The 26392-nt window shown below is 52.1% G+C and overlaps 1 protein-coding gene across 3 annotated transcripts in view; it reads right to left on the minus strand.

Annotated features, from left to right (window-relative positions):
• The window catches only part of TLK2 (tousled like kinase 2), a 139655-nt gene extending 126667 nt beyond the window's left edge, over positions 1 to 12988 (minus strand). Inside the window, exons 1-2 of one of the 3 annotated variants that reach the window (XM_062175639.1) lie at positions 12889 to 12988; positions 11045 to 11127 (exon numbers count right to left, since the gene is read on the minus strand). In XM_062175639.1, the coding sequence (XP_062031623.1) occupies positions 11045 to 11125 (81 nt within the window). In that variant the 5' untranslated portion in view covers positions 11126 to 11127; positions 12889 to 12988. Of the gene's footprint in view, positions 1 to 11044; positions 11131 to 12888 lie in introns of all 3 variants that reach the window. The other 2 variants (XM_062175638.1, XM_062175640.1) reach the window with 2 other exon arrangements.
• Positions 12989 to 26392: the final 13404 nt, after the last annotated feature.

A 26392-nucleotide genomic window follows, 5' to 3' on the forward strand; every position in this document is an offset into this window, starting at 1 on the left:
GAAGAAATTATCAAGTATTCATACAAGGGAAAGAAAAGATAAGCAATACAGAAGACAGAGTAGAAGGCACAAAACAATCCAATGACAAGGTCAGACATATATTTAAATGGAGTGCCAGAAAAGAAGACAAAAACAAGACCAGAAGCAATATAGAAGACAATGGCTGAGAATATTCTAGAACTGAGAAAAACAGCAATGCGCAGATTCAAGAAATCCAACGAACTTCAAGCAGAATAAAGACAATCTGACTTAGATACATCTTCCATCCCCACATTAGAGTACAAAAACTCAGAGAAAACCATGAAAACTGACAGAAAAAAAGATTACCTTTAAGACAATGACATTTCAACTAAAAATAAAAAAAAAAAAAAACACAGTAAAATGGAAGCCAGTGGACAACCGTGAATAACATGCCGAAAGAAAATAATACCCAGCCTACAGTTTTAAACCTAGCGAGAACACCATTCAAGAACAAAGCTGGGGAGCTGGAGCTGCAGCGCAGTGGGTTAACACTCTGGCCGTAAGTGCCGGCATCCCGTATGGGCGCCGGTTCTAGTCCCGGCTGCTCCTCTTCCAATCCAGCTCTCTGCTATGGCCTGGGAGAGCAGTAGAAGGTGGCCCAAGTTCTTGGGGCCCTGCACCCACATGGGAGACCGGGAAAAAGTACCTGGCTCCTTGCTTTGGATCGGTGCAGCTCCAGCCATTGTGGCCATCTGGGGAGTGAACCAGTGGATGGAAGACCTTTCTCTCTGTCTCTACCTCTCACCATCTGTAATTCTACCTCTCAAATAAATAAATAAAAATCTGAAGAAAAAATATATACAATTAAAAACAGAATAGCAAGAGAGTTGGAAGAGGACTAAATAGTTTTTTTATAAGACTAAGATGCAGGCAAGGACACTGGCATTAACCTTCGATAAGTTAAGGATTCCTGTTATTTTGGTAATCAATACAATAGAAAGGGTACGGAACCAGTGCTGTGGTGGTAGGCTAAGCTTCTGCCTGTGGCGCCAGTATCCCAGATGGGCACTGGTTTGTGTCCTGGCTGCTCCTCTTCCCATCCAGCTCTCTGCTACGGCTCAGAAGCTTGGGTGCCTGCACTCGCGTGGGAGACCCAGAAGCAGCTCCTGGTTCCTGGCTTCAGATCAGCTCAGCTCCAGCCTCTGCAGACATTTGGGGAGTCAACCAGCAAATGGAAGACCTTTCTCTCTGTGTCTTTCCCTGTCTGTAACTCTGCCTCTCAGATAAATAAATCTTGCAATAGATAAACCTTTCATATTAGAAGAGGTAATGGGGAGCCTTTAAAGCAAGAAAGAGGGGTCAGCATTGTGGTACAGCAGTTTAAAGCACCACTTACAGTGCCCGTGTACCATATCGGAGTGCGGGCAGGAGTCCCAGCTGCTCTGCTTTGGATGCAACTCCCTGCTAATGCACAGGAAAGCATGGAAGATGTCCAAGTACTTGAGTCCATGCCATTCATGTGGGAGACCTAGGTGGAGTTCCTGGCTCCTGGCTTCCACCTGGCCCAGCCCTGGCTGCTGCAGCCATTTGGAGATATAAGATCTCTCCCCCACCTACCTCATATCTTCCTGGCTTTCAAAGAAATTTTTAAAAAGAAAAAACAGAGAGAGAAAAGGCAAGAGTATTAATATTTTCAGAAATAAAACTGGCAGCAGTTCAGAGAAAGATGCATGGGGTAGGACAGACTACTACAGCTATAAATGAGAAAAGTCTGCATTAAGGTACTAACAGTGGGGCAGGGAAACACTTGACTGATTCCAGAGAAAGAGGAGATGTGAGCTGATACTTGACTCTATGTGAAATGATGAAAGATTCAAATAAATACTATGGTAGACCAGAGAGAGGACAATACGAAGGTCAGCCTAAGAAGTTTACCAACAGTTCCTTCCAAAGCCTCAGTCTAAACGCAGACAGCTTTGCAGCACTTCTACTCAGGAGCGCTGTCCAGAGTGCACTGAAGGCACAGCACTGCCGCGTCACAGAGTGCTGGCACTGTGACGTCAACAGCCGACACCGGACAGCCAGACCTGGAACCTGCCTGATGCAATTAGCTACATGGCAGGGGAGAAAGGTACTAGTTGGTTAAACACTTTTTTAGAAGTCAAATCTCATTAATTTAAGATGATTTTGCTCTCAGCCTTATCAACTTACACAAAAAGATTGTAAGATATTATTTTTCCTAAAGAAAATATTCAACGTCTACTATGTGGTACTTTTTTTAAAAAAAGATTTATTTATTTTATTTGAAAGGCAGGGTCGCAGATAGAGGCAGAGAGAGAAAGAGGACTTCAATCCACTGGTTCATTCCCAAATGGATACAACAGCCAGAGCTGGGCCAATCTGAAGCCATTTCCAACACGGGTACAGGGGCCCAAGGACTTGAGTCATCCTTTACTGCTTTCCCAGGCCATAGCAGAGAGCTGGATCAGAAGTGAAGCAGCCGGGACTGGAACCAGTGCCCATATAGAATGCAGGCATTGCAGGCAGTGGCTTTATCCACTATGCCACAGCGTCGGCCCCTGTGGTACTTCTTAAAAGTAAATAATCTTGCTTCAAGCTTTACAAAGTAAAGATTCTTGAGCCAATGGCCGGCGCCGTGGCTTAACAGGCTAATCCTCCGCCTGCGGCACCGGCACACCGGGTTCTAGTCCCGGTTGGGGCGCCGGATTCTATCCCGGTTGCCCCTCTTCCAGGCCAGCTCTCTGCTATGGCCAGGGAGTGCAGTGGATGATGGCCCAAGTGCTTGGGCCCTGCACCCGCATGGGAGACCAGGAGAAGCACCTGGCTCCTGGCTTCGGATCAGCGCGATGCGCCGGCCGCAGTGGCCATTGGAGGGTGAACCAACGGCAAAGGAAGACTTTTCTCTCTGTCTCTCTCTCTCTCACTGTCCACTCTGCCTGTCAAAAAAAAAAAAAAAAAAAAAAGATTGAAAAGAACAAAATGAGAAGCTGTGAAAAGTGGTTCTGTTTTGGCACAAGAATTTTTTTTTTTTTTTTTTTTTTTTGGCAGGCAGAGTGGACAGAGAGAGAGAGAGAGAGAGACAGAGAGAAAGGTCTTCCTTTTGCCGTTGGTTCACCCTCCAATGGCCGCTGCAGCCGGCGCACCTCACTGATCCGAAGCCAGGAGCTTCTCCTGGTCTCCCATGTGGGTGCAGGGCCCAAGCACTTGGGCCATCCTCCACTGCACTCCCGGGCCACAGCAGAGAGCTGGCCTGGAAGAGGGCCACCGGGACAGAATCCGGCGCCCCGACCAGGACTAGAACCCAGTGTGCCGGCGCAACAAGGCAGAGGATTACCCTATTGAGCCGCAGCGCCGGCCCTTTTCAATCCTTTTTACTCAATACAACTGAAACCAATAACATTAATTAAAACAGCACTTTTAGAGTGGGGAATCTTAAAACACTTTTTTTTTTTTTTGACAGGCAGATGGGTCAGTGAGAGAGACAGAGAGAAAGGTCTTCTTTCCGTTGGTTCACCCCCCAAATGGCCGCCATGGCTGGTGCGCTGCGCCGATCCGAAGCCAGGATCCAGGTGCTTCCTCCTGATCTCCCATGCGGGTGCAGGGCCCAAGCACTTGGGCCATCCTCCACTGCCTTCCCGGGCCACAGCAGAGAGCTGGCCTGGAAGAGCAACCAGGACAGAACTGGCGCCCCAACTGGGACTAGAACCTGGAGTGCCGTCGCCACAGGAAGAGGATTAGCCTAGTGAGCTGCTATGCTGGCTAAAAACGCATTTTTTAACATATATAAATGTACATCCTTTTTTTAAGGATATATTTTAGGGGCCGGCGCTGTGGTGCAGTGGGTTAACACCCTGGCCTGAAGTGCCGGCATCCCACATGGGCGCTGGTTCAAATCCCAGCTGCTCCACTTCCAATCCAGCTCTCTGCTATGGCTTGGGAGAGCAGTGGAAGATGGCCCAAGTCCTTGGGCCCCTGCACCCGTATGGGAGACCTGGAAGAAGCTCCTGGCTCCTGGCTTCGGATCTGCACAGCTCTGGCCGTTGCGGCCAACTGGGGAGTGAACCATCGGATGGAAGACCGCTCTCTCTGTCTCTACCTCTCTCTATAACTCTGTCTTTCAAATAAATAAAATAAAATAAAATCTTTATATATATATTATTTATTTGAAAGGCAGAGTAACAGGGGAGGAGGGGAGAAACAGAAAGATCTTCCATCCGCTGGTTCATTCCCCAAATTGTCAGATTAAAGCCAAGAGCTTCTTCCACGTCTCCCAAGTGGGTGCAGGGGCCAAACAGTTGGGCCATCTTCTACTGCTTTCCCAGGCCATAGCAGGGAGCTGGTTCAGAAGTAGAACAGCTGGGACTTGAACCCGTGCCCATATGGGATGTCTGCATTGCAGGCGGTGGCTTTACCCGCTATGCCACAATGACAGCCCCAAATGTACGTTCTTTTATCAGCCTTTTCAGCTATGTCTTTTGAGTTATAGATCTACTGATTATAGTCTCCCACAAACTACATCCACTATACATCTCTACGATCTCCAGTTTCAATTTCTTTAAAAAATAAAGGGAGGGCCGGCACCGCGGCTCACTAGGCTAATTCTCCGCCTAGCGGGGCCGGCACACCAGGTTCTAGTCCCGGTCGGGGCACTGGATTCTGTCCCGGTTGCCCCTCTTCCAGGCCAGCTCTCTGCTGTGGCCAGGGAGTGCAGTGGATGATGGCCCAAGTACTTGGGTCCTGCACCTCATGGGAGACCAGGAGAAGCACCTGGCTCCTGCCATCGGATCAGCGCGGTGCGCCGGCCGCAGTGCGCCAGTCGCGGCGGCCATTGGGGGGTGAACCAACGGCAAAGGAAGACCTTTCTCTCTCTCTCTCTCTCACTGTCCACTCTGCCTGTAAAAAAAAAAAAAAAAAAAGGAGATGCAGGTGTTTGGCACAACAGTTAGGATGTTACTTGGGACATCCATATCATGTACTGCAGGGCCTGGTTTCAAGTCCTGCCTCTACTTCTGATCCAGCTTCCTGCTAATACACACCTTGGAAGCAGATGATGGCTCAAATACTTGGGTCCCTGCCAGCTACCTGGGAGACCTGGATTGGGTACCAGGCTCCTGGCTTTAGCTTTTGAAGACATGTAGGGAAAGAGCACGCACATGGAAGGCTTCTCTATATCTATCCCTTTGCATTTAAAATAAGTAAAATAAAATAAATACCAATTTTAGGTCTGGCAGTATGGTATAGATTAAGCTGCTGCTTGCAGTGCTAGCCCCCCTATATCAGAGTGCCAATTAAAGTCCCAGCTGCTCTGCTTCCAAACCAGTTTCCTTGTAATGTACCTGGCAAAGCAGAAGACAGCCCAAGTACTTGGGCCTAAGCCACCCAATGTGGAGACCAGGATGGTGTTCCTGGTTCCTGGCTTCAGCTGGCCTAGCCTTGACTGTTGTATTTGGAGTTGACCAGCGGGTGGAGGATCTCTCTCTGTCACTCTGCCTAATAAACAATTTTTTAAAATATATTTATTTGAAAAGCAGAGTGACAGAGGAGAGACAGAGAGATCTTCCATCCACCAGTTTACTCTCCAAATGGCCACAATGACCGGAGCTGGGCTAGGCTGAAGCCAGGAGCCAGAAGCTTCTTCCAGATCTCCTAAGTGGGTATAGGAAACCAGGGACGTGGGCCATCTTCTGCTGCTTTCTCAGGTGCATTAGCAGGAAGCTGGTTCGTAAGTGGAGCAGCTGGGCCTTGAACTGGCACCCATGTGAGATGCCAGTGTTGCAGGCCGTGGCTTAACCAACTCTACCACAACACTGGCCCCAACACATCTTTAAAAACAAATTTCTTTCCAAACAGTAAAGTGGAACTTACAAGATACCTGCCAAGAATATAAACCGAGAATCCTTCCAGATTAAAAAAATATATATAATCTTTTCCAGATACTTCACTATTTTTCTTTTCTTTTTTTTTTTTAAAAATTTATTTATTTATTTGAAAGGCAGAGTTACAGAGAGAAGGAGAGGCAGAGAGAGAGAGAGAGAGAGAGAGAGAGGTCTTCCATCCACTGGTTCACTCCCCAGATGGCCGCAACGCAGGAGCTGCACCTATCGGAAGCCAGGAACCAGAAGCTTCTCCCAGGTCTCTCACACGAGTGCAGGGACCCAAAGACTTGGGCCATCTCCTACTGCTTCCCCAGGCCATGGCAGAGAGCTGGATCAGAAGTGGAGCAGCTGGGACTCAAACTGGTGCCCATATGGATGCCAGCACTGCAGGTGGTGGCCTCACCTGCTATGCCACGGCATGGGTGCCTCATTATTTTTTTTTAAAGATTCATTTATTTACTTGAAAGGCAGAGTTACAGAGACAAAGGGAGAGATAGAGAAAGAGGTCTTCCATCAGCTGATTCACTCCCCAAATAGCCACAATGGTTGGAGCTGGGCTGGTCTGAAGGCAGCAGCCAGGGGCTTCATCTGGGCCTCTCACATGGGTGCAGGGCCCACACACTTGGGCTATCCTCTGCTGCTTTCCCAGGAGCATCAGCAGGGACCTGGACTGGAATTGGAGCATCTGGGACTCGAACTGGAGCCTAATATGGGATGCCAGTGTCACAGGTGGTGGCTTTACCATGGAGCCACAGCGATGGCCCCCGATATCTCATTCTTGTTGACTCAATTTATACTTAGTCTTTCGTGGGCAGTTTTTTTTTTTTTAATATTTATTTATTTATTTATTTGAAAGACAGAGTTACAGAGAGGCAGAGGCAGAGAGAGAGAGAGAGGTCTTCCATCCTCTGGTTCACTCCCCAAGTGGCCATAACAGCCAGAGCTGCACTTATCTAAAGCCAGGAGTTTCTTCCGGGTCTCCCATGTGGGTGCAGGGGCCCAAGGACTTGGGCCATCTTCCACTGCTTTCCCAGGCCATAGCAGAGAGCTGGATCGGAAGTGGAGCAGCCGGGTCTCGAACCGGCGCCCATATGTGATGCTGGCACTGCAGGCGGTGGCTTCACTCACTATGTCACAGTGCTGGCCCTGGCAGTTAACTCTAGTTTTACAGAAACAATTCTTTCATTTTGCAGTGCTGGTCCTAGCAGTTAACTCTAGTTTTACAGAAACAATTCTTTCATTTTGCAGTAATATTTCACTGGTTTATGCAACTCTGTATGAAATTACGTCATTACAATACAAGTGCTTATCGTCATACAGTGATCCTTAACAAGTCTGCACTTCAACCAATGGGAACAATGCAGATGGCATCAGTCAGTGTAGCCATCTAGTACGTAGAGTAAAGTACAGGCTATCAACCAACACACCTGTTAAAAATAAATTTGGCCGGCGCCGTGGCTTAACAGGCTAATCCTCCGCCTTGCGGCACCGGCACACCGGGTTCTAGTCCCGGTTGGGGCGCTGGATTCTATCCCGGTTGCCCCCCTTCCAGGCCAGCTCTCTGCTATGGCCCGGGAGGGCAGTGGAGGATGGCCCAAGTCCTTGGGCCCTGCACCCGCATGGGAGACCAGGAGAAGCACCTGGCTCCTGCCTTCGGATCAGCGTGATGCACCGGCCGCAGCGGCCATTGGAGGGTGAACCAATGGCAAAAAGGAAGACCTTTCTCTCTGTCTCTCTCTCTCACTGTCCACTCTGCCTGTCAAAAAATAAAAAATAAAAAAAATAAAAAATGCAGAAGTATATTTACAACCCAATTTAATCTTACCACCTCAAAGCTGCTAAATGGATGGTTCCAAGCCAAAATGGTAGCTAGATCAGGAGAGCCTGCTATACATCTCTCTGTGTGCATCAGGCTACTCCTGTCAAAAGCACACAAATGACAGAAAACATCAATCATTTAAACAAAAACAGAGCATATCCCAAAGCCTGCAACAAATGACTTTGGTTTACCAATCACTATGAAATAAATACGGTAACGGAAAGAGAAACTGAATGCATACAAACTTACTGTGCAAGAAAATGAAAAACTTACAAATAAAAAAACTAAAATAAATAAAAAGCAGTTTAAATATAAATAATAAACGTGAAGGGCTGGCCTTTTTGATTTAGCCTAAGTTTTGTGCTAGGTTTAGGTCCAAAAAACTAGACTTGATATGACAGTAACCAAACCACTTGAAGACTGCAGCTACTTCCAACACTCTTGACCACTGGGAAAGAACCCACATTGGCAGTGACTTTCTGCCTTCTATGGACATCAAAAGTACAAAATGTGTTATGAATAATTAGGAGAAACTCAAGAGACAGCCCATGGGGCTACACAAGTCCCACCAGATGGCAGCATCACCAGGAAGTCACTCTACTCTCCCCTTTGGAGCAGTAGGGGCTGAGATCTGTCTTGCTCTTTGCAAAACCGAAAGCTATCCTCAACACAGTGGTATCTTCATTCAGAAACTGTCACCCATGATGAGGAATCTGAAGCCAGGAGGAGTTTCTCCCAAGTACCTTTCTCTCCCAGTACTACTTACTGCCCGTTCCCACCCCCATCTCAAAGCAGTGCTAGGAGACATACAATGTCTTGCAGGTAAGAAATGTCCTACAAAATAGGTATCTTCTTTTCCTATGGTTGGTGCTAAAAACTACAGAAAGATTTATACTTTTTTTAAAAAGTTTATATGCTATGAAAAAACAAATACTCTCCTGCTAGTCCTTGAATAACATTTCTTGTAATCAATATACTTACCATGGAAAACATCAAAACAACATACAATTAATGGCATAAAAACAACAGGATACAGATGAACTTCTCTGTATAAAGAACTTCTATTTGGTAAAACTTCCTATGAAATAGGTAACTGCACTAAAAGTACTCTGATACCACAGTTACTTTTTTTTTTTTTTTTTTTTTTTTTGGACAGGCAGAGTGGATAGTGAGAGAGAGAGACAGAGAGAAAGGTCTTCCTTTTTGCCATTGGTTCACCCTCCAATGGCCGCCGTGGCCAGCGCATCTCGCTGATCCGAAGCCAGGAGGAGCCAGGTGCTTCTCCTGGTCTCCCATGCAGGTGCAGGGCCCAAGGACTTGGGCCATCCTCCACTGCCTTCCCGGGCCATAGCAGAGAGCTGGCCTGGAAGAGGGGCAACCGGGATAGAATCCGGCAACCTAACCGGGACTAGAACCCGGTGTGCCGGCGCCGCAAGGCGGAGGATTAGCCTGTTAAGCCACGGCGCCAGCCTATAGTTACATTATTTTGAGTCTAGGTACAAAATTCAGAATATCACTCATTCCCATCACTTATGTCCCACTCTGTCAAAAGTATTAGTGTGCTTAAATATAGCCTTCATGAAACTGAAAACAAACCAGAAAGAAAAATATCATAATAGCAAAGACAGATGACTTTTAACTTGGTAGAATTTGATTTTTTTTTTTTTTTTTTGGACAGGCAGAGTGAATAGTGAGAGAAACAGAGACAGAGAGAAAGGTCTTCCTTTTTGCCATTGGTTCACCCTCCAATGGCCACTGTGGCCAGCGCACCGCGCTGATCCGAAGCCAGGAGCCAGGTGCTTCTCCTGGTCTCCCATGCGGGTGCAGAGCCCAAAGACTTGGGCCATCCTCCACTGCACTCCCGGGCCATAGCAGAGAGCTGGCCTGGAAGGGGGGCAACCGGGATAGAATCCGGCACCCCAACTGGGACTAGAACCCGATGTGCAGGTGCCGCAAGGCGGAGGATTAGCCTGTTGAGCCAGGGCGCTGGCCTAACTTGGTAGAATTTGAATACAAACTTACTGATTTAGTCAGTGGGGGACCATACAAACAGATTTGGATATGAACAGTAAACCGAATTCCAAGTTAAAAACCTATCACATATAATTGCTAAATAATCAACTGAACCAGAGATCAATTTAACACTCAGTATACTGCTCACTTCTATGGGAGGCTACTGCACCTACGTAAGGGAATATACATTTGTACATATATAACTTTGATACAGAACAAGGATCAGGGATACAGCCAGTCCAGAGTGCCACAAGTCAGCTATTTAATTACAGCTTCAAAAAAATCACCAACTAGTGCATAACAAACACTGTTACCACAGCACCTTGTCACAGCAGTGTCTTTGCCTCTGTCTCTGTCTCTCTCTCTCCCTCCTTACTGCAGGTGTGGAAGCACCGTGCTGAGGCAGCACCGCTAACACCTCACACGATGCCTAGCAAGCTACGGCAGTCAGTATTTGTTGAAGAAACCAAAACTGCTAGACTATCTCAGCTCACCGAAACTGTGAGACCCTTCAAGGCAGCCAGTTTTTCTAACTAAAAACCATAACACACTCTTTCTCCTTGAAGAAACTAACCAAAGCAAGAGGATTTCTTGAAAAGCCAGAAAGAAATAGTATCACTTTGGTTAAAGATCAAAAATTCAGAGTTTCAAATGTCTCAACCCAAGTAATATCAGAAACCTGGATCACTGAAGCGTTTAAATAAAACATCTCAAATGCACTTTACATACTTCACCAAACTCTTACTTGGCTTGCATATTATACTAAAACCATCCTCTGAGAAAAGGGCGGACAGGCAGGTACAGACGGACGCCCAGGGAGCCATGACACTGCGTAATTCCACACTTGCCCCTTTATCGGGGGCTTGATCTTATTTTATGTCCCCACAAACAAAAATAAAAACAAGAAAAACAGGAGGAGTGATAAAGCAGCTGAGGGGTGCAACCAGGAGGAATCTGATAAAGCGCAGATCTGGAAAACCAACAAACTTTACCGACGCAAATGTTCCATGTTCTACCATGTAAATACCCAGAGAGCACAGTGTAATGAAGTTATTCAATGCCTTATAATCAAGAGTATTTTTCTGAGTGACAGAAGTTTTCACAAAATATGCCACAGAATCTAAATCCAATATAGCCTGTTAGTGTGCCTGCAACAAGACCATCAGAGACCTGTTCTATTCTGAAAAGGCAAAAGCAGCGTGTATCTCCACAGAACACATTCAGACAGACCATTAAGTGACTACTGGAATGACTGGCAGGATTTAAAACTTCATTGAAACTAGAAGCCAAAACTTCTCCCCAGCAATCATTTGTTTAAACTATGAATAGTATTCATCAGCATCAGTATACTCACCTTACTAACACCAACTCCAGTAAACCTGGCCTCTAACAATTCCTGCCGCCGAGGGTCCAGGCTATGCAATTCTTCCATCATTTCTACTGAAAAAGGAGGCAGTGAAACCATGAAAACTAGAAAGGGAGCAGCGTCTCCACTGATAACAAAATTCACAGTAATTATTTCAATGAAAGGTTGCATACAAGTGATCAACGACCATGTGACCCATCAAACAGTAATACATTTCAAGTTACAGAGCAGCTTAGAAGACCTTTCCTGAGATGAGCTTGTTTTTCTTGGTTCTGATCTGATTTTAAGAGCAAAACACCTCAAACCTTTCATTTAATCCGTATAAAGGCTGAGTAGAGGCAAAAAAGCAAAATAAAACAAAAACAAACAAAAAACAAACAAAACCCAAGGGCCAGCTTGCAAAAAGAAAATCCCTTCTATAAACCTCAGAATCTAGCTAAGTACTTTCAGGTATTTTTTTTCCCAAACACATAGGAACTGCTTCTTAAACTAAAAATATGAATCATTAATAATGCCAAAAGAATACAGCATGAATCAGAAGCTACAAATAACTTCAAATAACACTATTATATAGCTCCTTTCTCCGAAGAGCTCACAGGAGCTCATGAAAATGGGAATTAATCATTTTAAATTTCACAGAGGACCCATGGTAAAGCCATCAGCCTGCATTCATTCAGGAGATTAGCACAGCTCCATAACTATCCCTTTACAAAACCTTCCGACCACTCCCTGGAGCAGGAGGCTTCTCTCCACTTCGACATCTGCTTCAAGCACTCCTTCCGAGCAGGGAGGGGCAGAGGACACCATTTTTAAACTCCTTCCTGACCAGTCAATGCACAGGCCACTTTGAGCAAATATGTCCATCCCCTGCAAGAGATCAACTGCTGCCCGATCCCCTGAGAACTTCTCTTTAACATTAAAAGCGGGGAGAGGGCACACATCGTTACACGGAACTCCCCAGAGGACATTAAGGAGCGATTGGAATGACTGGTGTGATTTCAGAGTTCACTGCTAACCTTCCCCTCCGCAATCCAACAGCTCCACGGTTTCCAGTAACTACCCCTACCAATCCTGCGGTTTCGCTTCTCTTCCTGGACCGAGAGCCTGGGGCGAGGGGGAATGAAAGGGTGACAAGCTAAAGTTTGGTCCACACTCGCAAGTGCAGGTTAGAGAGAATGAAGAAACGCTCCGGAGGGCAGAAAGGCACCTTTTCAAAACGAAAACGGAAAAAAAGGAGGCTGAACGTCTCCCAGCCGAAGTGGCCCCGCTCGCGTCTCGCCCTGCCCTCATCGAGGTCGGAATGGCAGAGGCTGCGGTCCCAAACCTCCATCCCCAGGCCTGGCCCGGAAAAGGACGCCCCGGTGGGTCATTCCGTTTAATGTCAACTCATGTTAAGGGAGTGTGCACTCCGTCTCGCTCCAGCGGGGCCTGGGGCCGGCAGGCTCCCCGTAGCCCAGGGCCGGGAAGCAGGACCAGCGGGGCCTGGTCCCGGCGCCCCTCGCCGGCTCCAAACTTTCCCAACTCGAGGCCCACCTGTCACGGAGGGAGCGAGGCTCCCCGGGGCGCCCGGGGCCTCCAGCTGCCGGGGCGCCCCCTCTCTGCGCCGGCCTCTCGCCTAGGCCGGAGCCGCCTGGGCCTCCCCCTTCGCCGGCCCGGCCCCTCGGCGACCCGCGGCCCTCCGGGAGCCGCTCCCGCCTCGCCGCCCAGCAGCCGCGGCGCGGCGCCGGCCACGGGGTGGGCCCGGGGTCGCAGCCCCCTCAGACCGCAGGGTCCCCGGGACGGTTAGTGCCTCCGGCCCGGCGCCCTCCCCCGCCCAGGGCTCAGCCTCTCACCTGCCGCCGCCGCCGCTCCACGCTCCTCCCGGGAGGGGCCCCGACCCGACCCGGCTGCGGGCCGCTCCGCTCTCCCCCTGGGCAGGCCTGGGGCGGAGCCGGGGCCTCTCCTGAGCGCCGCAACCCCCGCCCGGGCAGCCGCCGCCGGCGCCGGGCTCCACGAGAGGGCGGGCGGGGGAGGGGGACCGCGGAGGCCGCAGATCCCCGGGCTCGCGTACAGAGCCAGGCGCCCGACGCGGGCCCGGGCCCGGGCGGCCGCGGGGGGCGCGGGCCCGGCCTCCTGGCGCCGGACAAAGGCCAAGGGAGGCGCAGAAGGGCCCAGGCCGGGCCGGGAAGTGGGGACCCGCTCGGCGGGGGGCCTCTCGGGCGCGGCGCGGAAGGTGGGGGGGGGGGGGTCGGAACCGCTGGTGCCCAGGACCCGCCTCCGGCCCCTTAATCCGGATCGGTTCGGTCCGGATTAGTAGTGATCGGTGTAAACACACTAGTGAAACCGCGTGTTTCCTCGCGAGATTTGCACGGCTGGGAGGCAGGGGGGGGTCCTGGGGGTGTGGGGGAAGCGCCGGCAGTGGGGGAGGAGGGGGAGGGGACGGGGAAGGTGTGCGCGGGGGGGGGGGGGGTCCGGCGCCCCGCCTCCTCCAATCAGCGGCCGGGCTGGCGGGCAGGGGTTAACGCGGGGACCCCGCGCCGGCGGCGGAGGCCGCGCCCGCCCGGGCCGGCGGCCGCGCGAGGGGAGGACGGAGGACGCCAGGGGCCGGCCGGGGCCCCGGAGCCCGCGCCGCCGGCTTTGTGTGCCGCGCCGGCTGTGCGGGGAGGGGGCTCCCGAGTCCGGCTCCCGCCCAGGGACGGACTAGAGGAAGAACTCCGGAGACGCCCGGTAGTGAGTTCGCCCGGGTGGCGGGCCGTCACCTACCTGGCTGGCGGGGCGGCTCCAGGGACAAAAGGTGCCCTGAGAGCAGAGCCGAGCCCCCGGCCCACCAGGACGCCGCCCTCCGGAACGGCGCTCTCCGCAGGCACCCGAGGGGAGGCTCCATCTCGGCCTCCGGCTGGAAACGCGGCCCTCCGGGTCCTCCGGAGCGCCGGGGGCGAGGGCTAGACCGGGAAAGACAGGCCGGAGCGGGAGCCGGGCGGGCGGCCGGGGCGGCTCCACCAACCGCCCAGCCCGAGCCCGCTGCCGGAGCCGCCTTCGCCCGGTGCCCGGAGACGAGGACTGCAGGCGGACCCCGGGGAGGTTGTCAGCCCCTGGCCTTTTCCAGGGATGGGCGAGCACCCCGGGCGGCGCCTCTGCCAGGTTCGGCCTTGTCGCCTCCTCGCCCTCCCGTGCAGGGCTGGGACGCAGGCCTGCCACAGGGCAGAGGGTGCTGGCTGGCTTCTGGCTCGCCCTGAAGCCTACCGGGACCTCAGCCGCTCAAGCGCGGTTGGGAAGACGCCATCAAACCAAGAGTCGTTTTCCTCTGGATCCCAGGAACTTGGGAACTTGGGCTCACATCTTTCCAAAGAAAGGGAGACCAGAGCAGGGGGCAGGAAGGTAGGGGGCGAAGGGCGAGGTGGAGGACCACTGAGAGCAGTCTCCGCAGGCAGGGTAGGGCAGTGCAGCTGTGCCTTCCTCCCCAACCCAAGAGAAGAGCAATGAGGCCAGCGCTTTCATTACGGCCATCGGTCAAGAAAGTAAAAGTAACGCCTTAAATCACCCTGGTTGTCTTCCGTGGGGGGAGCAGTCCCCTCCGTGGACTGGCTGCACCGGCGCGCTGTGCCCAATCTTTTCAGGCTTGGCCAAGCTCGTCTGGGAAGGAGGACTGGGCTGCAGGATTTCCAGAGCCCTTCCCAGGTGTAAAAGTCGCATGATTCCATGTTTAAAAGGAGTTGTTTCAGGGACTCATTGGGACACAGGGAGAGAGGAGGTTTTGTTTCATTCTTTCTGGTTCATTTTTCTCCAAACAACTTGGAGCTGCAGCCCCACTGTAGACCTAACAGCATCTCAGTAGCAGTTGCATGTAGGGATCCATTGAATGTGCTCACCACAGAGTGGGTGCGTCTATTGGTAAGCAGCATGCAAGGGAAAATACCGGGCCGCGCCGGGGCTCACTTGGCTAATCCCCCTCGGCCATTTGGGGAGTGAACCAACGGAAGGAAGACCTTTCTCTCTCTCTCTCTCTCTCTCACTGTCTATCTGTCAAATAAATAAATAAATAAAAAGTGAAAATATCAGCCGTAGGGCAGGAGGATGTAGACAGTACGGCGCCCCTTCCTCAGGAGATTTTCAAAGGAAATTTGTTTTCAGACAGTTCCTCTATAATGTGACTTACCCTTGGGTTTCTGAGCCAGCTTGCTTAACGTGTGATCACATGGCCACTTTGGAGGCTAAACCTGTCACGGAATGGCGAGTGGGGACGCGCCCTGCACAGCTCCCAGTGTCATGAACTCCGACCTGGATGGACTGTGTGTTTGCCCTGGTCATCCGGTCCTCCCTGCCTCTGGGGCGTGAATGACAAGTCCTGGGTCACAGAGGACCCCATGCCATCTGGGCACCCCTCGGACTGCTTTCCCCGTCCCCCTGTGTGCCCTGCAGGTTTCAGTAGGTTAATGTGTCCACAGGAATCAAGATTCCAATAGTCAGGTAACTGGGGACTCCGAGTTCCAGTGCAATCCCTTCTTGCAGGGCTTCTCCGGCCGCCGCATAACAGGCCTGCGCACACAGTAGGCGCTCTCTGAACATGGATTTTGGAAGCCATCCCGGGGGAGGGGTGGCTGTGATCTCAGGACTCCTGCTGAGAAAGGTGTTCTGAGGAAGACTGCGGAAAACAGGAGTTCAACCGTCTTTTGTTCTTTCTTTTTTTGTCTTTTTCTTTCTTCAAGCTGGACAATGAGGTTGTAGCCGGGAGGGAGGCAAACGAGGCCGGGGCCCCACCCCCCTGTTTTGTTCTTTCAACTCTGCTACATTAAAGGTCATCTAGGATTTTTAAAAACTGCCCACCACGACGGTGGCCAGTACTCGGGTAGCTTGTGTGCCTGCGAGGCGCTCTCTGGGGCTCTGCTAGGAGCCTGGAGTACGGTGGCCGGGAGGACAGCCTTCCTGCTGTGAGCCTGTTTCTTGATCCACAAAATGTTACCACCTCCCAGGACTACTGGGGGACTAAATGAGGTAGTATTTGTGCCTCACAGAATTTGTTCTTCTTAGTGAAAGCATTACATTTGCTGGGGAGGAAAATGTAAAAGATGCCTGATCTGTGTTTTTCTCTCACCCTGAACATTTAGTGTTTCTAATGCTATGAAGAAAAAAGTGTAAGGTCGGGGTTTCGGCACCAATGTAAGGCCGCCACAAAACACAGACACCGCAGTAAGGGGAAGGCTTTATGGGGAAACCCAGTATGCCGGGGGGGGGGGGGGGTGGGGTGGGGGGGTGGGGGGGGAAGAAAAAGTAAGAGAGGAGAGAGAAGCCAAGAGAGAAGAGCGAGAGAGCGGGAGCAAGAAAGAGCAAGGAGAGAAGAGAGCAGGCAGAGAGCCACGTGTCCAGGAACAGGTCCTTTTAAACTTTGCCAGAGGGCGGGCAGGGAAGCGGGAGCAGCCAATCCCATTAGGATGGGGGTGGGGCTGACACCGGTGGTTGGGCCCTGTGGCCACCTGGCTTCCAGCAATGGCGGCGGGGGGGCTGGAGCCTAGGATGGTGTCAGGGTGTAGATCACGCCAGAGATAAAACTGCGCCATTTTCCTAACAATAAGGAATTTCATGATAGCCGTGTTTCTTTTACAAATTAGTCTTGGCAGTCACAGATTAGTCTAGGCAGTCCGAAGGATCTGTGTTCTAATCCCATCTTTGCAGCCTCAGGCTCCTTATCTGAAACCTGGCCAGCATAATGAATTCCATGGATGTTTGTAATTAAAGTTGAAATCATGGTGGAGAATCCTGTGCAGCCTCGGCCGAGAGCTTAACCTCCTCTCTTCCCTCCAAACCCAACAGAATGGAAAAGTGTTTGGCTGCCGGCAAAGTACACAGATTGAGAAAGCCCGGATCCCTCCTGCATGATTCTCTGCCCAGCTCTGCTGCCTCTGTCTGCCTTCCTACCCTCCTGCTGCCCAGCTGGCTCCAGAAGCCCTTCGTAAGAAGTCTCCTTGACACAGTTTCCTTATCAGGTCATGCATTCTTCCTCCCTCGCAGCCTTCTCATTCTAGAAAGATCTTCCTGTTCTGGAAAGCAAGCTCTCTCTAATTTCCTCTTTCAAATACTTATTTTTAATTATTGTCTTAGCTTTGCTTTGTGTTCCTTCTTCTGGGAGCTAAAATATAAAACAGAGGGCAAAAGGGAAGACAGCCCAGTGTAATGTACAAGCCCCGCCTCCCCTTCCCCGTCGAATCCTCCTCATTCTCTCAGAAAGAAAACCTGGAAGATACAACAGCGAGTGTGCTGTACTGATGGGAACTGGCACATCTCGCTTCTCCCACTGGCTTTTCATTACCAGCCTCGAGAAGTGAGGTTCTGGATCCCCTGACACAGGTCGTGGGGGCGTGCGGTCTGAAGAGAGAAGGGGATCACTGGTAAAGAGCAGGCTTGGGGTGGGGGTGTGATTAAAGACCGGGGTGCTGGGGCAAGCCGTGGCACACTGGTTAGGTCGCCATGGGGGACGCCCACATCCCATAGTAGGTTTGAGTCCTGGCTCCACTGCCGAGTCCAGCTTCCTGCTAACTCAGCCTGGGGTGTGGGAGGTGAAGGCTCAAGTACTTGGGTCCTTACCACCCACCGGATTGAGTTACCAGCTGCCAGCCCCGCCTGACCTAGCCCTTGCTGTTGTAGAAATTTGAGGAGTAAACCAGCAGATGGAAGATTCTCTGCCTTTCAAATAAATTTACAAAAGGGGGAGACAAGCTAACCTGCGAATGCTATTCACCCCACACTGGGCTGGGGCCCTGCACAGTACAGTGATCCTTGACCTTGCCACGAAGCCGGCTGTGCCCCTCACCAGACCACACAGCCGAGGGGGATTCCACTGAGACCAGATGTAACAAGGGGGGACACTTGAAGTGCACATTAACACCACAAATAAACTCAAGATCACATCTCTTCTACCTAGAGTGGGAGGTCTTGTCATGTTGGCGTGATCTGCTTCCCTATTTTATAAAAGGGATGCTTTGGCTGGGGTATGGGTGCTGTAGGCCAAGCCAGGAATTAGAAAACTATAGCCTCCAAGTTAAATCTGGCCCACAAGCTAAGAATGATGTTGACATAGTTAAATGGTGTAAAAGAAAAATCAAAAGAATATTTTATGACACATGAAAATTAAGTAAGATTCAAATTCAAGTTTTGGCATCCTTAGAACACAGCCACACATTCCTTCACATGTCCGTAGCTGCTGTACACTCCAGTGGCAGGGTTGGGTCACTATGACAAGCCCACAGTTCCTAAAGTGTTTACTAATTGGCCTTTTATAGAAAAAGGCTGTGATGGGGCTGGCTCTGTGACACAGCAGGTTAAAGCCCTGGCCTAAAGCACTAGCATCCCATATGGGCTCTAATTCTAGTCCTGGCTGCTCCTCTTTCCATCCAGCTCTCTGCTATGGCTTTGGAAAGTAGTAGAAGATGGCCCAAGCTAATGGGCCCCTGCACCCATGGGGAAGACCCAGAAGAAGCTCCTGGCTCCTGGCTTCAGATTGGCGCAGCTCAGGCTGTTGCAGCCATCTGGGGAGTGAACCAGCAGTTTAAGACCCATCTCTCTGTCTCTGCCTCTCTCTGTAACTCTCTTTCAAATAAATGAAATAAATCTTCTAAAAAAAAAAAAAAAAGTCTGTGAATTCCTGCTGTGGCCCCCAGGGCTTCTTGGCTTTCCAAGAGAACAGGTATCCCTTTGGGCATCTTCCTGAAATGCAAGTTTGGATTCACTGGGTCTGGGCTGGGGCCTGGGATTCTGTATTTCTAATAGCCAAGCGATGCGGATGCTGCTGGCCTGCAGACCACACGAGGTCCAAGCCTCTGAAAGCCCATTCCATTAGCAGAATTTTAGTGAATTCTCTCTAGGTCAACAGATCTTAGAAAATGTGGGGGAAAGGGCTGGTGCCACGGCTCACTAGGCTAATTCTCCGCCTGTGGCGCTGTCACCCTGGGTTCTAGTCCCGGTCGGGGCGCTGGATTCTGTCCTGGTTGCTCCTCTTCCAGTCCAGCTCTCTGCTGTGGCCTGGGAAGGCAGTGGAGGATGGCCCAAGTGCTTGGGCCCTGCACCCGCATGGAGACCAGGAGATGGCTCCTGCCATCGGATCAGCGTGGTAGGCTGACTGCAGCGGCCATTGGAGGGTGAACCAACGGCAAAGGAAGACCTTTCTCTCTGTCTCTCTCTCTCACTGTCCACTCTGCCTGTCAAAAAAAAAAAAAAAAAAAAGTGGGGAGAAAAAAAAAACTGGATCTTAACCCATGAAAAGAACCACAAAGGAATTTCCACATCTCTGCTGTGGTATTGGCATCATGTGGCCGCCTGAAAGGATGTGAAAATGGATCTGCCAGCAACCTGGCTGAAGCCAAAGGGAACAAAGCCCGGCACGCCCGCGGGGAGGCGCACCTTTCATTTGCCCTAAGCAGGCCCGCTGCGCCAGCGCCGCCTTCGCCTGGTATTCCAGAACTTGGTGCAGACACCCGCGCGCACCGTAGCCCCATCATTCCTGGTGCTTCCTGACTTGAGGCGAGCCCTCTCTCAGCTCTCCTTCAGTGACGGGCACGTCTCAACGATGAGCCCTTGCAGTGGTGGAAATGCCACAGGGCCAGCACCTGCCAGGCTCATGCTGGGCCAAGCGGGTTTCTGTCAGGCAAAGCTGCAGAGCTGGGTACACAGGGAGTCCACGGTGTCACACGTTCGGGCTGGCAAGGAGCTTCCTGCTGTTGTATCGAGGTCTGGAGTCAGTGTTTAAGGCCTAATCCCAAAGGATCAGGATTATAGCGGAAGGCATTTATCGAACATTCAGGAAGCAGGCACTGGAATAAGAGCGTGTTCATTATCACACTTAATCCTCACAACCTTAAGGGAGGCCCACCCTGCCGATGAAGAAAAATGAAGCAGAGAGGAGATATGCAATCCCCCCCTGCGCAGTGGAAGGAGAATTCTCGCCCAAGGGCCCATGTCCCCTGCTCTGCTGGTTTGAGGCTGCATCAGGGGCCCAAGGACTTGGGCCATCTTCTACTGCTTCCCCAGGCCATAGCAGAGAGCTGGACCGGAAGTGGAGCAGCCGGAGCTTGAACTGGCACCCATGTGGGATGCCGGCACTGCGGGCGGCGGCTTCACCTGCCACGCCCGCAGCGCCGGCCCAGGCCCAAAGTTCTACACTTTTATCTATTTGCTTGTCTCAGATTGTCTTCTAGGCCTGCCAGATAGGTAGACCAGGTAACCAGTCTTCCCATTAAAGTGCTCACCTGCTGTTCAGCCCCCTCCCCATTCTGCTTCTTCCTCCTCTGCCCCAGGGTTCTTAAGGCCTCCTGAGGATCTGCCTACCTGCGCCTTTAGTTTGGCTCAGTGACTTCTAAAGCCCCCTCATCTCCTCCTTTGTCACTTAGTGCCCCGTACTCATTGGTTCTACAGCTTTCTACCTGGCAGCTAGTGTCCGTTTCCTTTGCAGGTTTAGACCCGCGCAGTGGTTAGCTCCTGAGGGGTGACTCTCGTCAAATTCACCGTCATCCAGAGCCCAGTCCTCTGTCGGGTCTCCCTTGCCTTAGAGTTAATCAGACTCAGACAGAAGACAATCAACACCCCCAGAGCATGGCACAGCACCCAGGATGCCAGTGTATCCCTGTAGAAAGCAGAACACCACTCCCTCGCGGCAGCACGTGACCAGAGCTCTCCTCGCTGCAGAGTCCCGGCAGAGGTTCCTTAGTAAGCAAGAAAATGGGTTCCTCCTGTTGGCTCCGCAAGGCTGCCAGACCTAACTTCTCGGAGTAGCATGCCATCTTCGGAAAGAACGGGATGTTGGGTGTGTCCCCCCTGGAATCCCACCAAACACTCCGCGCTCTCAGAGGCGGGCTGGGTGCATCACGCCCCTTCTGAGACCGAAAGCCACGCAGAGTTCACGTTTAGGAATCTGGATCACCCACCTTCACCAACCCCTGAGGAACTTTACTGCACGCAGCCATCTCATCTGCCGCGAGTGCGGTCTTCCAAGTTTGTTCTCGGGTTTTGCAGGTGTCTTGCTGAGGCTTCAGGTTTTAGCCTCTACTGTTCATTAGCTTTATGACTGTAGGAAAGCTCTTCTACCTCTTGGGGCCAATTTCTTCATCTATCCAAGTGGAATTTAAATGCCTGTCCCCTCGGAGGTCACTCTAAGGATTAAGCTAGTTAACACAAGTTCTAAAATTTAAGCAAGTTTCATATAAGCGCAAGATGAAATCATTCAAAGCAAGGTCTCCCTACAACAGTTGCAATAGAAAAAGAGAGGGCGGCCTTACAGCAGGCCCCGGGCACCTGCACAGGCCTGACCACACTGTCTGCCCGGCGGCCCGCAGCCTCCCTTCCCAATGGGAACTTGGGTCCACCTGCTGCAGAACCACTGTCCTAAGAACACCTGTGGCATCTCAATGGGAAATGCCCACAGTCTTGGCATAGCATGCGCTCTGATCTCCCTGTGTTCCTCCCTGAATCCAGATTTAGCTGCAAAGTAACCAATATGCTACCAGGTTTAATCCTTAGGGCAACTTTGGACAGGGGACAGGCCTTGTCTGGGACCTTAGCAGCACTGGTCATGCAGAGGGGTGAAGCAGGACCACCCCCGCCCCACCCCCACCACCTGGGGGCAGCAAACCCTTTCTGTTAAGAACCAGATAGCCAGTATTTCAGGCCTTGCAGGCTGCATTGTATCCATTACAACTACCAACTCTGGCTAGAAGGAAAGTGTTGCTGAGGATTTGTTCTGAGAGGATGAGCATGGTAGGGGCAAGAGGCATGGAGTCACCACGCAGACACCAGGAGTCCGGTGAAAGCAGGCCAGAGGCAAACAGCCTGCAGACTCGTTTATTTCAGTTGGTACAGCAGCTTATATAGCCGAGACAGCCAATCCAGTCAAGGGGCGGTTTATGCCCTAACCAATCACAGCCTGTTGCCAGGCAGGCTCCATTGCCAGGTGGTTTCCCAGGGGGTTTCCGAAGCCATTCCTGAGTAACTGATGCTCGCTTGCCAGTGGCCATCTTGGCATAGCCTTCTCATTCTACCACAGGAAAGCAATAGAAAACATGTAATATGTAAAAGAGTGAATACGGCTGTGTGCCGATGCTGTTTGCAGGGCCATTTGCCAACCTCTGCTGGATTTGCAGGCTTCGACTTGCATCAGAACCACCTGGACGATTTGCAGGAAGACTGAGGTGAGTTCATTTGACTTTTTTTTTTAAAGATTTATTTATTTATTTGAAAGGCAGAGTTAGAGAGAGAGAGATCCTCCATCTGTTGGTTCACTCCCCCAAATGGCTGCAGTGGGCTGGAGCTACACCAATCTGAAGCCAGGAGCCAGGAGCTTCTTCTGGGTCTCCCACATGGGTTTAGGGTCCCAAGGACTTGGGCCATCTTCTACTGCTTTCCCAGGCCATAGCAGAGAGCTGGATCGGAAGTGGAGCAGCCAGGTCTCGAACCAGCACCCAGATGGATGCCAGCACTGCAGGCGGCAGCCTCACCCGCTATACCACAGCGCCAGCCCCCATTTGAATTTTTGATCACTGTCCCAGGTGAGGCTCCTGCTGATGGTCTGGACACTACTTTGAGAAGCGCTGAAGCCTTTCTCTAGGCACGGAGACCACTCTATCCTGGCTGTAACTGTGGCTTTTGTCAGGTTACATTCCCGTTGGTGGCTGGTGAATGGATCTCCAGGACCCTTTCTGTCTTTTCAAAGATTTGCTTATTTACTACTTATTTGAAAGGAAGAGTAACAGAGAAGAGAGAGAGAGAGAGAGAGAGAGAGACCCCCACCTGCTGATTCACTCCCCAAATGCCAGCAGCAGCCAGGACTGAGCCAGTTTTTGAAGCCAGGAGCCAGGAACTCCTTCTGGATCTCCTGAGGGGGGCGGGAACCAAACAGTTGGGCCACAATGATGCTGCCTCCCAGGTGCCTTAGCAGACAGCTGTATTGGAAATGGAGACCCAGGGCTCCGTCCTGGCGCTCAGACGTGGGATGCGGGTGCCCCAGGCTGCCGCTTAACCTGCTGCACCACAAAGCCTGCCCCGGGAGCCTTTCTCTTTTCTTTTTTTAAAAAAGATTTATTTATTTATTTGTTTTTTAAAGATTTATTTATTTATTCAAAAGTCAGGGTTGCACAGAGAGAGAGAGAGAGAGAGAGAGGAAGAGAGAGAGAGAGAGAGAGAGGTCTTCCATCTGATGGTTCACTCCCCAATTGGCCGCAATGGCTGGAGCTGCGTCAATCCAAAGCCAGGAGCCAGGAGCTTCCTCTGGGTCTCCCACGTGGTACAGGGGCCCAAGGACTTGGGCCATCTTCTACTGCTTTCCCAGACCACAGCAGAGAGCTGGATCGGAAGAGGAGCAGCTGGGACTAGAACTGGAGCCCATTTGGGATGCTGATGCTTCAGGCCAGGGTGTTAACCCACTGTGCCACAGCGCCAGCCCTAGATTTATTTGTTTATTTATTTGAAGGTCAGAGTTACACAAACACACACACACTCACACACACACACGGAGAGAGATCTTCCATCTGCTGGTTCACTTCCCAAGTGGCTGCAATGGCCAGGGCTGAGCCAGGCTGAAACCAAGAGCTTCATCCAGGTCTCCCACATGGGCAGGGGTCCAAGGATTTGGGCCATCTTCTGCTGGTTTTCCCAGGATTGGAAAGTGGAGCAGTGGGGACAGGAATTGGAGCCCACATGGGATGCTAATGTTGCGGGTAGTGGCTTTACTGCTATGCCACAATGCCGGCCCCTGTTCCTTTGTTAATCACCTCCCAAAGCAAAGAGCCACAAAGTAGAAGTTTGCTTCTCATTCACCTACTGATTTCAAACAGGAGGTCATGGCCATTGTCCCAGGGCCTGGAAGACGAAGTAACCATCCAAGTTCACGGAGCTCCTAAGGGTAGAGCGTGGCCTGGCTCCTGCCCTGCTCTCCGCCTGGAGCTCTGTGCAGCCTGGGCCCTGCCCTTCCACAGATCAGAGGACAGGGACTTTGCCCATCAGCCTGTCCAGAAACACAACAGAGGAGGAGACATTCCGTACTCACACTAGGCCTTGAACCTCAACTGGGCCCCAACGAAACAAAATGAGGGTGAGTTGGGGGGGTCTGAGTCAACTTGGATAGTCTGCTTCTAAACAGACTATGTTATTTTATGGTATGTGAGTTCGAGGATGTAAATCCAGATAGATTGCTGTGGAAAACCAGGGTCTCGGAATCACAGGGACACACAGGAGTTTCAGATCACCCGCAGAGAGAGCTTGGCCCAGGGGTGAAGCCCGCATCTCCTATCACAGTGCCTGCGTCAGCTCTGTCCCTGACTCCAGCTTCCTGCAATGCACCCTGGGAGGAGTGCGCGACGGCTCCTGCTGGGCTCCTGCCACCCATGTGAGAACCCAGGATGGAGATGGGAGCTCCTGGCTTTAACCAGGCCCAGCCCCGGCCGTTTTGGGCATTTGAGGGAGAATACCAGTGGATGGACGGATCTCTCTCTCTCTCTGCCATCAAGTGAAATGAAAACCAATAAATGAAAATCTCTGAGGGCCTGCGGTCAGGCAGGCTCCTCAGTCAGAAGCCAGTTTGGCCTCGAGAAGTAGGACTCGCGCTGGAGCCCCCCTCTCCCCAGTTTGCTGTCCATCGCCTGGTTGTCACCCAGGACACTACAAGTAGCGCAGGGGGTGTGACTCACACAGCCTGCCCACCTCTCCCTGAGGGGAGGGGGCGCCTCTGCAGGCGCTCACCAGGGCCAGGCAGTGCACCTGCAATGGACAGGCGGCACCATGCTTCCTCTTCAGGGACCCCAGGAATCCCTGAATCTGTGAAGTTTCACAACCGTCCCTGCCTGGCCTTCCAAGCCTTCCTCTCCCCAGATTATAGCAAACCCTCTCCCCTGTCTTCGTGGGCTCAGTGAGAGCTGCCGAAAGGCCCGGCGCATTGGCCGCTCCTCTGGATTTTAGTGCCGAAAGGTGCGCCCCGAGCACGGGGAGGTTAGTACGGTGGCTGAGCAGGCCCGAACCTTCCGTGGCTCCGCACTCTTCCTGACGGCCCCTGTCCCCACCACCTCATTACTCCTGCCTGTCAATCAGGTTTGCATCAATAAACTTTATGTTCCACGCTTTGCCACATGAATGAGAGGATAGCCGCTAAGGACTGATCTTTGACCTTGGCCCATAAATAGCCTACAGATTGGACTTGACAGTGAATAAAAGGCCCACCATTCTCTGATGCCTTTTTGCCTTAATTAGATTGAGCATTCAAAGGCTATGGGGAAATCTTCCATTTGAGGAGGGAGACCCCACAAGAAAGGAAATCACGTCTCCACTCCCGCTCACTCAGACTGTCAGCCAGCCCTTCAAACAAACAGTGGGCCGTGGCGGACAGCCTGCGGGTGCCCTGTTCCCAGCGCGCGGAGCTTCCCAGCAGGTGCCGGCAAGAATGTCCACCCACTCAGAAGCCCAGCCGCAGCCGGGCGGCCAGGGCCCAGCGCGAATCCTGATTGTGCCCTAGGAACTCCAGCAGCTTATTCAACCTGTCTGCCCGCTGCCCGCAGTTTCCTCTTGGGGTTAATGACAGCAGTCTCCAGGGGCTGTCTGTCGTCAAGACTAAGCGAGATCACGCGCACGGAGCCCGGAGCCGGGGGCTGCAAAAGGGCCGACCTCGTGCCTCGCCCAGCGGAGCCCCCTTCCCCTGGCTCACTGCTGGTCACCGGGACGCCCCTGACTCACACACAGTCCCGGCCCGCCCGCTGTGACAATGCTTAGTGCCTTCAACTGTTAAGTGGGAGCAGGGCCCGGGGAGAGGGCTGCAGCCCCTGGCTGGCCGGCAGAAGCCGCTGCGGCCCCGGGGGCTGTCTTGAATAACTTAAGTTCCTGAACCTACTTCATGCTCCATTTGCTCAGGCACAGAGGACGGTTCAGTGTTAATCTCATTAACTGTGTTGTTTCATTTCACGCTGTGCGACGTGAGCGTCGGCTTGGCCAGGACAGGGCAGAACTGACGCTCCAAAGGACCTGAGCTGTGCTCACCCACACAGCGGCATCGCCTGGGCCCTGGCGGCCAGCCCTGCCCTGCCGCCCCCGCCGTGCTGTCCTCTCTGCCTCCTTCTGTGGGAACCCTCATCAGAAACCTTTCGGGGAGGAACGGGGTCTCAGGTGCTCGCCAGGGGGTGCTCCCCACCCAGCAGGGGGAGATCCCGAGGGCATCTCCCAGGCCAACCTCCCCGCGCTGCAGATGGGGAACCCGAATCCCACAGGCCTCCGGATTCCTGCAGTTCCACCTCTGTTGGCGAAGCCGATGACCAGTCTTTGTTTAGATCTTATACCCAAACAACAAACTCCAGTTCTGTAGCCCTGTGCTCGGGTGACCCTGTCTCAGCCTGAACC

This window comes from Lepus europaeus, chromosome 18, assembly GCF_033115175.1.
Source record: "Lepus europaeus isolate LE1 chromosome 18, mLepTim1.pri, whole genome shotgun sequence".
NCBI classification, from domain to species: Eukaryota; Metazoa; Chordata; class Mammalia; order Lagomorpha; family Leporidae; genus Lepus; species Lepus europaeus.